The 11,653-nt window shown below is 36.7% G+C and overlaps 1 protein-coding gene across 2 annotated transcripts in view; it reads left to right on the forward strand.

Moving 5' to 3' along the window:
- Nucleotides 1–1,532: 1,532 nt before the first annotated feature.
- Nucleotides 1,533–11,653, forward strand: part of LOC146472216 (islet cell autoantigen 1-like) — a 15,011-nt gene continuing 4,890 nt past the window's right edge. Inside the window, exons 1-7 of one of the 2 annotated variants that reach the window (XM_085119561.1) lie at nt 1,533–1,648; nt 4,712–4,824; nt 6,828–7,056; nt 8,163–8,235; nt 8,623–8,746; nt 9,550–9,748; nt 10,867–11,452. In XM_085119561.1, coding sequence (XP_084975687.1) covers nt 4,781–4,824; nt 6,828–7,056; nt 8,163–8,235; nt 8,623–8,746; nt 9,550–9,748; nt 10,867–11,452 — 1,255 coding nt within the window. In that variant the 5' untranslated portion in view covers nt 1,533–1,648; nt 4,712–4,780. The remainder of the gene's footprint in view (nt 1,649–4,711; nt 4,825–6,827; nt 7,057–8,162; nt 8,236–8,622; nt 8,747–9,549; nt 9,749–10,866; nt 11,453–11,653) is intronic. The other variant, XM_085119562.1, reaches the window with a different exon arrangement.

Genomic DNA, 11,653 nt, shown 5'->3' on the forward strand with positions numbered 1-11,653 from the left:
TTAAGCGAAAACAAAAAGTAAAACCAAATGCAAGGCTGATCGGACAGCTAAAGAGTGTAATTTATTTTTTACTATAGTGGGAAGAGCTGCCACGAAATTGAATCGCATCTAAATGCCGACCTTGGCAAGTTAGCCCATTGGTTTGATAACAGTTACCTAACTTTAAACACGTCTAAATCAAAGTTCGTACTGTTTGGCAGCAATCGTAAATTGCAAAGTTGCCATGATGTCAAGCTTGGTATGCATAATGTTTGCCTCGAGAATTCGGATTCAATCAAGTACCTTGGCGTGAAAATTCACAAGAACATGACTTGGAATGAGCAAATCGATTCATTAATTACCAAAGTGAATCAAAGGATTGGCCTATTGAGACGTGTCAAGCCTCTGTTACCAGTAGATGCACGGATTACACTGTATAACACTTTGATTAGTCCCCTTTTCGACTATGCTGACGTTATCTGGGGTGACAAGGATAACACTACACTTATGGGCGATTTACAGATTCTGCAAAATAAGGCAGCAAAAGTTATCCTTGATTTGCCTGGCTATGCCTCATCCACCGATGCACTCAAGTCACTTGGCTGGCCAACCTTGTCCCAACGTCGCCTTGTACATAGATATATGATCACTTTTAAGTATATTCATGGACTTGTAGATTATAATTTTAATATTCTTAAGAACAGCGACATCCATTCCTATAATACCCGGAGAAAGAATGATTTCCGTCTTCCACGAGTACGAACTAACTACGGAAAGAAGACACTCCTTTACCAGGGTATTAAGGAATGGAACCTTTTAGAACAGTCTTTCAAAGACATAAAATCGTTTTTTAATTTTTAAGCAACGTATCAAAGAGCGCGTTTTTAGCTAGTTTTTAATTCTTATTTCTTATTTTTATTTCTTACCGCCGACTTTGTATTTTCTACTTTTAAATAATTGTAATTTTTAAAATAATTGTAAGTTTTAAATCATTTCTCAATCTACAGGGCCCCACTGAATATCACTTTCGTGATGTGGGCTCCCTGTATAAAGATTATTATTATTATTATTATATTATTATTTATTGCCCAATATTTCGGTTAGACAGAACTAACCTACAAAAAGGCCTGTCCGAGTCTGCTGTTCAATTTTTGTGCGGAAATTGCGTTTTTAACGTTTGAGTGTAATTTTGCCAAGACCATTAACTGTCAGAAGAAATTGCAGCTTTCCCACTTTAGGGAAAAGAAAAAGAAAAAGATACCCAGCTCATTTTTAGACACTGTCTGCCCTCAAATCTCCAGAAACACGACAATGTGCCATTTTTAAGAGAAAAATGGCACACTTTAGCCTAACTTTTGAACCAACTATCGATAAAACGGGAAAAAAGTTGAAAGACAAAGTTAAGAAATTCGTAAGCCGGAAGAAAAGAAGCATAGGAACTCACAATTCAAGGAAACGAAGAGAAAAGAAAAGAAGAGAAATGAACCTGGATGAAGGAAAAATAGGATGAACGCAGAGTTTTCCCATCATGCAACAGGGAACTTATTTCCGATGCGCGCGCATTTGGCGGCCATATTTGTACTGTGTTTTGTGGAGTGAAAGAAGTCGTAGATTTTTATTCATGGAAAACTTTCCTGGAGTTTTGCTCTGATGAAACGTTACAAGACAGGTAAAGTACTTCTCAATCCATCCATTTAGAATTTTATAGGGTTGTTTATTTTTGCCTTGAAAATGCGAGAAACACTTCAATTTTCTTGCTCGCCATGTTGATGTCGTGTCACTCTCACCTGTTTATACAATCTTTATGTTAATTTCCCTTCTTCTATCAAATCAAAATCATCTTTCAAAAGTTGTGGATTCCTCAGGCGTAGTTCTGCTTCTAAATAAATTGAATTTAAAGTTTGATCATGTTTTTTGTAGAGTAACAGCCGATGCGTTTATTTTGCGTTCAAGGAAGTTTGATCTCGCCGTAAAAAATCTCGTCATTGAGAAGTTCAACCACAAAACGAGAAAAACTTCGTCCGTGGCAGAATGACGCCTTCAGCGTACCAGTGCGGTTGTTTTATTGCGTTATGTTTTGATTTTAATCCTGTGAGCAGCCGATGTCCTGTTCACAAAGCAATAAACGAGCTACTAAGTTTTTATAAAGGAGCACGGAGATTTTAATATTTTATATCCTTTGAATGAATCCACGTACCGTATCACAAGGCGAAGTTTCGGAACCTTGAGGAGGAAATTTCTGGGCACTGACATGATTTCTTGGTTTAAAAACACGTTTTCAGAATGCTTCCTGAATGTTTTTGTGTAAAATGTAAGCGTAATTCAATTTTCAAAAGCTGAGATTAAATTTGAGGTGACAACAGAAATTGTCTTTGATAAGGCTCTATGTTATTGTCTAGCCAGTAAAGGTATCTGTTCATTTGTTGTGTTGAATCCATCCTCTTTAAATTCACAACTCTAAAAAAGACATAAAGAAAAACTGTTAAAATCAGTCAATAAGTTGTAGCTTAATTGGAGATGGAAGGTGATTAGTATTATATTTTCTAACTGTAGTGTTGGTTAATAAAAATTAATATATCTGTTTATGTCAACATCCTATACAGCTTATCCCCTCTTGTACCAATTTCAAAATGTCAATCCTGGCCATAGATCGCATGAGTCTGTCTGACTGTTGAACAGAAAATACGTGTGTTTGGTTTTCTTTATTCTACTTCCTTTTCATGTCTGCTTATATGCACACAGTTAAACTTGTAATAGCCACCCTGAACAGATGATTGGTAACACATCTGTTTTATATTTAACAATTATCCTGCGGAATCGTGTGGAATATCACCTGATAATTAGCCAATGAGGCTGTAGGCAAAGTTGGCTAAAATCTGCAAGATTAAGCAGGATAATTGTTTTATTTTTAACACATTGATAACAAAGCACAACAGTTTTATTGCAGAAAAGCTGGAGACAATCTTAATTTTTCTATTTTTGTCATCCTGACACACAAAACATACAAAATTACGTATAGCGCAGGACATCTGTTGACTATGGATGGCAAATATTCAGTACACCATGACCATATTTGGTCAATGTTATAGTGTGTTGAATAATAAGGATGGATATTTATTATGACTGGCAACTACTTGCATTCATAAAGGATTTTTTCTAGAATGCAACATTGTATAATTACTTCAGATAAACATGTAGCAGGGTCCGAAATTGCGCTTTCCTGGTGGCTAATGCGACTAAAAATTTTGCACTGGCGACCAGAATTTCACAACTAGTCGCCAGCGGGCGATTAACTATTTCATGCCACGATCATTATACAAACAATAACTTTGATTTTCAGCCAAATCAATAAAAATAAAATTCAAAGCCGCCCGCCAATTGGTCACTTACTTTTTACCTTTCCACTGCTTTTGAAGTATAAAACCGATTTTCCCGTTAATATAAATCTATCACAACGCTTCACAGCTCGAGCAGTGCGAAGCTTTGCCGCCATGTTTTTTGAACGAGAAATGCTGCACGGTTGTGGCCTGGTGCAAACAACATGGCGATCCGTCGATCGTCTTGACAGAATGTGAAAGGAAAGATCGTTTACGGTTTTGAACATAGAGCAAAGAACCAACCGGCAGTTTTTCAATCGGGTACATTTCTTTTCCAAAAGGTAGAGACGAGAGAAGGCATAAAGTTGACTTAAAACATTTAGCATTCTTATGAAACTGCGTATATAGTCGGCATTCGATTCATTCCTTGTGATTTTTCAGTGGTAGCTAGGTGTATAAATCGCCATTGTGGCCCCAAACGCAAACGCGTTCTCTTCGTTCTGATTCTTAAAAGAAAAATTGGTGACCAGAATTTTCCATCTGGCAACCAAAAATTTTGGTTTGTGTTTCGCTGCGAAGGAAAAATTTTATTGACACTTTTTTTTCTGCTTTTTGGCGACCACATTTTTCCATATGGCAACTGAAACAAAGATTTCAGTCGCCACTTGGCGCCTGCCTAAAAAAGTTAATTTCGGACCCTGTGTAGTGGTGTACAAAAATTGCAGAGGTGCATCAAACATGATGCGCAAGTTTGTGACACAAATTATACCAAGAAAGGCTATGTTTGTATTGTAACGATACAATGTATTTAATAGCTTTTTTAAACAACTGTAATTTATTGCTATGAAAGCAACTTATAAAGTGTTCCATATGTCAATGTAGTAATTTTGCACCACCAATTCATAATTACTTTGCAAATCCTATGTTCTGCTACGTGTAGAAGTTGAAATATCTTGAGCCCCATTTTGTGAAACAAAAATGGCTGCAAAATCCCCAGGGGAGGCCAACTGGGCCTTTGGAAGCCAGTTTCTAGAATAAACCCTAGGCATGTCACCTTGCCTGTGACTTTGCTCAGCAGAAGTTTCCCAGTTTCTCCTTTGACTCTGAATAATTCATCATTTTTATTTGATGACCCAACTGTACCTTTAAAACTTAATATTGTTCTTGATCACTACATTGTCAACCATTTTCAAGTAATTTTCAAACACAGGTGTACATGTTGTAGGTTAAAATGAATCCCAGGTTAAAATGATTTCAACCGAGGTTGATTTGTATTTCCTGTGTTTCAGTTGTAAATTACCCAACCTTAACAAAGGAAAATACAAATCAAGTGTAGGTTGAAATCATTTTAACCTGGATTCATTTTAACCTACAACATGCATGTCAAAGTAACATGTTCATTTCTGTTTATTTAGGTACCTTTGAATTTAGTTTTGCCAGTCTGTTGTTAAGTGGGAATTGAGTGAGAAACACTCATCATTACAATGAACAGCACCTATCAGAAAGTTACACAAGATCCTGAGGAAAGGTAGGCTATGATTGTATCTACAGTGAAACCCCGCTTAACGGACACCCATTTAATTTGGACACTCAATATTATGGACAGTTTTCTTGGTCCCATCCCATACATTTTCCTTAAAATTAGCCCACTTAATAAAGACACTCTGTAATACAGACACTTTTTCTGGTCCCAATGGTTTCCATAATAATGGGGTTTGACTGTATTTTTATTTTTTGCAATCATTTTGTGTCCTTAAGCTCAGTGTTAGAGCATCCAGACCTCCCTCTGGGAGCAACTGGATTTCATTTTTTCAAGTACAGTGAAATGTCGCTTTACGGACAACCCATTGTTACGGACAGTTTTTCTCAGTCCCGCTCCACCCATTTTCCTTAAAATTAACCGGCTTAATATGGACACTCTGTAATACAGACACTTTTTCTGGTTCCCAACAGTGTCCTTAATACAGGGTCTGTCTGTACAGTGTATGCCTTTATTACTGACTGTAAAAAATACCTCAGTCTGTCATTTTGTTTCTGTTTTTGGATCTGTGTGCTATCAGTAAATAAATGATTGAGCATCACTTGCCTTGGGTACTTTTTTTGTACAGTGTGGTTTTGTACCTGTACATGTACATGTATCCGTGGGTAAAATACAGTATCAAGATGATACCATTCAAATCAACTGAAATCTATTAAGTAATTTACTTTCCTATATAAGGTCATTCTAAATGTCAAACTAAAAAATGAAATCCTAAAATTCAAAACTAAGTGTGAGTAATTGAGTACAGCTTAGTCATTTCCTGTGACACTGTTAAAAATGGGTCTACTTTTGTCTTTGGTAAAAAATGTCAAGTACTGTACGACCATTCAGAAGTCATGTCTGAGAGTTATTGAGAAGTACAGTGAAGCCCCACTTTACGGACACCTGCTTAACAAGGACTCCTTGTTAAATATGGACAGTGTACTTGGTCCCACCCTCAAAATTAAGGCACTTAATAAGGATACTGTAATACAGACACTTTGTGGTTGCCTTCAATTGACCGTATTCCAGAATAAGAATAAGCGAAACAGAAGTAAGGTTTTTCTTTTTAAGTATATTTGCGAAGACCTTTCTACAAACTTTCAATGACACACGATAATAATTAAAGAGTAATTTTTTTTTTATTTAAACATATTTTATTGTCGGAGTTTGCCCTAAGAGAAAAAAAACTCATTGAGAGGGCTCACTTCGTTGAATTGAAAAATTAACATTAAATAATAATTAGTCAGAGCGGCAGCAAAATTAAGAAAAAGCAGCATTAAGCAATGCCAACAGGTGGAAAATACACATCTAGGTACTTTTATAAAATCTCCTCGATTCAGATATAAAAGACTGGACATGAAAAAATAGATCATTTATTTTGCTTAGGAGAAAGTAACTGTGATCCAAACAGAAAAACTGATACTATTTGTGCTTTAGACATGGAAAACCACCTGTCAGCAAATATGCCAGCAGCAGAGGAGAGCAGATTAATTGTAGGGGCAGAAAAAAGTGGAATTCAAGAAGAAAATGCTTAATTGTCTCGCTGTAGAAACCACAAAAACACATGGGGCTTTCTTTGCAACCTATTTTATAAAGATAATAGTTAAGCGCGCAAGTGTCTAAACGTAAACGAGTATGGAAAATTGCATTAAGTCTATCAATAGCAAAATCATAAGTAGTGTTATAACAAGGTACATTGTAAAAGGAAAATAAAGCTTTTTTAAAAGAACCAATGGATTCGAGACGACGTATTTTGTACTCCAGTAACTCCAAAAACCTCTTACGAAGTGTATGTATTCTTATTCCAGAACACGGTCAGTTGAACGTCTCCTTACCGTTCCCAATGGTGTCCATAATAAAGGGGTTTGACTGTACTTTTCTGTGGTCATTTTAATGTTTACTATAAACTTATGTATCAGCAAACTACTTAAATGTACTTTGGCACTCTGAGAAGCACGCATGAAATTATCTTTCTATTTTTCTTCATTTTTTTATTTCTTTCGTTATAGTGACGACCATCAGCGGCCTTACCAGCCCTACCATGACGACGACGAGGGCTATGAAGGAAACTACAGCTATAACTATGGCTACAATCCTTATCGGCCACCATCAGGAGGAATCAAGGGGAAAGTGGAACAGAAATACTGGCACACAAAACAAACCGTGATCCAAAAATTGGGAAAGGAGCAGGACTGTTATGTAGTGGCTGGAGATGCAGAAGTGGATGCACGTCTTGAGGTAGGAAACTGAGAGATTCCATAAAGTTTGATTCAATGTCAGAAGTGAAAGCCATTTCATGAACATCTGGTATTTTGTTAGTGGGAAAGTTTACTCTGGCCGATAAATAATACTTTCTTGTGATGGCTTGTAGAAATGCGATGCTCTGATTGGTTAAGACCGAGTAATGTTTACCCTCACTGGTAACAATTTTTAGTGCATATTAAGATTGACAAGTATGCAATGTCTTCAACAAGTGTTAGTAACAATTTTTTTTTTTAACCTGTGAATGGGTTGTACAGTAACAGTGTGGAGCAAAATTCAGTTGTGTGTAGTTCTAATTCTTTACATTGGTTGATCAGTTGATTCCTCTAAATGGTTTTGTTAATTCCACTGACCAGTGCATAAGACTTGTGCATATACATGTACATGTATATGTAGTTTGCACATATAAACAAAATGGTGTCCACTGTGTAACATCAACTCTAAATGACAAGAAAGAACAGAAGTCCTTTTTAGCTCAAAGAACATGATATGGAGCCCAAGGAACAACTACAAGAAGCCAATAGAAGCCTAAAATGGACTGTCACAGGCCTAAGAAATTGTCATAGCAGGGTCTAACAAATATTTTAACTAAAACTTGTCTCTGGACAAATGGCGTGTAAAAAGCACTTGCCTGGCTGGATACTTTGGTTGTCCAATGTTTTAATGAAAAGAAGTTTAGCAATGGAAGTTAGGCCAAATCAGTCTTTGGATGAATAAGGAATAAAGACACTGTATGTGAATTTGAATATGAATGTGAATTAAAGTTGTGTTTCTTAATTGAAGATAAAATAAATTTTAATTTTCTGTGTGTTTGTGTTACAGAACACTGAGCAGTCTCTTTTTTTAAAGGGAGGATGTAAATAGCTCAACTTTACCATATTTGATGTTTTTCATGATAGTACGGCTATGTGAGTTGCCTGTCAGCAGGGTTTTTGGCTGTACCTTCAACAGTCACTCAAGAATTCACTTGAACCTTAAAACGTTTAATGGAGACAGGCATCTTGGATGCCTAATTTTCAGTTTAGTCTAAAAGCCTATTGATAGTTAAATAAACGTTAACTTTGATGTTGTTCTTTATACAGGCCTTTAGACATATACAAAAGACATGCATGGACATTCTGAAGGCAATAGAAATTTATCAAAATAGGATATTTGGTAAGTTTTACAGATTCTCTTAATTAACAGCAATTCTTCACTTGACTTTTTTTTGTTTCTTAAGAAAGTGAAAACAGTATCTAGTAGTTAAGGAGACTGTTTAGTGTATCTTCTGTTCTAGTTTACAAACTAGAGCTCTAAATCTTTTGAATTTTCTTTTAGCTTTATCTCAAGATGAGAATGAAATGGGACGCTTTCTTGAACCAGAGCTCTAAATCTTTTTGAATTTTCTTTTAGCTTTATCTGAAGATGAGAATGAAATTGGATGCTTTCTTAAACTAGAGCTCTAAATCTTTTTGAATTTTCTTTTAGCTTTATCTCAAGATGAGAATGAAATGGGACGCTTTCTTAAACTAGAGCTCTCAATCTTTTTGAATTTTCTTTTAGCTTTATCTCAAGATGAGAATGAAATGGGACGCTTTCTGAGAGAGCAGGGCTCACAAGATAAATCCAAAGCTGGAAAAATGATGATAGCTGTCGGCAAGGCACAGAGTTACTCAGCACAACAAAGGTGGGTTAATTTTATCTTAACACACTGGGCTGTATATTTGTTTGTTTCTTGTCAAATTACAAATTACATGACTTTGAACATCTTGGCGAGAGCAGGGATGGTGCAGTGATGAGAGCACTTGCCTCTCACCAATGTGGCGCGGGAACTTCGATTCTCAGACTCGGCGCCATATGGGTTGAGTTTGTTGTTGGTTTTTGACCTTGCTCTTAGAGGTTTTTTGGGGGGTACTCTGGTTTTCCCCTCTCCTAAAAAACTAACGCTCCTAAAGTCCAATTAAATCTGGAAAGTGACCCAAGTTGCTATTATAATACATTGACACTCAAATAAAGTGATTTATTTTATTTGATCTGTTCTTTGCTGGGGTTGGTTACGTCATGTTATGAGAGAGAGGTACACATATTTGGGGGTGTGAGAGTGGACTGTGGGGTAAGAAGGAAGCAGCCTGGAATTTGGAGGCGAGATATTAGCTCTGTTATGCCCTGGTGACTCCATACAAATCCTTCTAATTTTGTCTCAGTTCCTAATGTTTGGAACTGAGACAAAATTAGAAGGATTTGTATGGAGTCACCAGGGCATAACAAAGCTAATATCTCACCTCCAAATTGCAATAAGATGCTGATTTTTGGCAAGTAGGCATTTTTCATCATGCTCTTTTGGAATTCAATAACAAATCCCATAATTTCAAAAATTTAGTTTTTGTGACGTCATCACTTTAGGACTATGTGTACCCACCCCAATTCAAAAAGTGGTATTTTTTTGTGTGTTTATCTTTTCCAACTCTCTTTATTTTGCACTTTCAACAGGTTAAGTCTAAGAACTCCTCTGGTGCGGCTGTACCAGGAAGTTGAAACTTTCCGTTTCCGTGCCATCTCTGACACTATCCAGACTGTTAATCGCATGGAGCAGTCCAGAACAGACTACAGAGCAGCTCTCTTGTGGATGGCAAACTTGTCTAAAGAACTGGATCCTGAGGAATATAAGAGATTAGATAAATTTAGAGAGGTAGCTGATGTCACTGTCTTAAACAATTAAATTTGTTGTTTGTTTAATTTGAGGAATCTTTGATAAGACACTTGCAACAGAAAGCCATGGCTGATTTCCTTTTTGTGATCTTGAAAACCACAAACAGTTGTCCTTCATGTGTGTCGGATGGGAAATTTGTTTCAAACAATCAGAATTACTACCCAGATCTGTGTAGCAATTTTATTACATCATCAGTACGGGCTCTTTTTATTCATGATTTTGATTGTAAAAACTCACATCTGCTGAGTCTGTTTTGTGGGTTTTTTTTTCAATAAAGACTTCATTTCTGTAGTTTTTACTCAGATGTTGCTTTCACAGGGAGACCAGGGGTGCTTACCATTTATCCAAACCACCCAGATGTAAATTTTCGGCATAAATCAAAATGATTTAGCTTGTCGTAACAGAACATGGATAACATGCAAAGTGTATGAACATCAGCTGTAAATCCCAAAAGGAGTAATAAAAATGCATCACTTTGACCAGAAGCCCATAATTTCAGAAGTACTCCAAATGTAATGATGCGTACATGTACCATTTGATTTTCAACTGGAATTTCCGGGTTTTCCATGTAAATGGTAAGCACCCCAGTGCAAGCAATGTAAAACTATGTCTGTTTTCTCAGACTAGAGATGCACAGAACAGAATATAAAGTGTTGTAACAAAAGGAAGCACCATCTTTCAAGTGAACAAGAGTTACATTGCAAGACATAGGTGTAGGGTGAGACAGAACCTGCACCTGAAAGTCCTTACTGACTAATTTGTAAACTTTACAGGATCACGGTACACTACAGTAATGTTATTTCCCTCATTAGAAACCAGAAAACCCAGACAAGTCTTGTCTAAATTACAAGATTTCAATGCCCTTATTTCTTGCGTGCATAGTCCCAGAGTTTCTACATCCTTTATTTGTGCTGTGGTTTGAGCTCTCTGATTCGCAACTTCAAGAATTCTGTTTAACAGCGTTTCAAACCCTGCATGTAGATAATATTGAAACACAAAGAGTTGATGTCAAGCTTGGAGCACTCCAATTTCCACTTCTCAATAATAATTATAATATATTATAGAAAATATTTAATGTTTATCTCTCTTTTCTACAGGTTCAAAGTCAAGTCAGAAAGGGAAAAAAGAAATTTGAAAAGCTGAAGGTTGATGTCATGCAAAAGATAGATCTTCTCTCTGCAAGTAGATGTAATTTACTTTCAAGTACACTAGCTGCATACCAGCAGGCTCTGCTCAAATTTTGGGAGAATACTTCACGAACAATGATACAAGTGTCAGAACAGTTCAAGGGATTACCGACATATCAATTTCAGATGTTGAAAAACCTCAATCCTCTGTCTCTTGATATTGACGAAAAAGATGAGGAAGGAAAAGAAGCAAAGCCCGACAAAGATTCCAAAGAAGCCAAGAAAGAATCAACAAACGACGACAAAAGTCAGGCAGCTTCTAATGAAGATGATGACGACCAGCTGATTTCTTTGGAGCATTCTCCACTAGATGAGAAAAAAGTGGATGATGCGCCAAGTCAAGAGGCTGCAAAGAATGGTGACGAATCACTATTAGAAACAGATTTACTTGGAGATGATGAAGTGTCGAATGGAAATGGAAATAGGAGTGATGAGCCAAGTGCTTTTATTGATTTGCTTGGGGGAGATGACCTGCTTCCATCAAAACGTCAGTCGGGTAAGTCATGTTATGGCAGGGCTAGAAAAAGATGTGGATGAGAAATAGTCTGTCACTGGACATACGTAGTCTCAACATTGATTTTTCTGAATAGTTTTCCTGAGTGGCATCCATCTTACTCTTAGTTTTGTAGTTGGGAGGAATATTTTGTGGAGCTTCACTCAGCTGGCCATTTCTGTTTTCCTCCAGTCAAGACTCTTT

Source organism: Pavona decussata, unplaced genomic scaffold (genome assembly GCF_977016875.1).
Source record: "Pavona decussata unplaced genomic scaffold, jaPavDecu1.1 SCAFFOLD_100, whole genome shotgun sequence".
Taxonomy (NCBI): domain Eukaryota; kingdom Metazoa; phylum Cnidaria; class Anthozoa; order Scleractinia; family Agariciidae; genus Pavona; species Pavona decussata.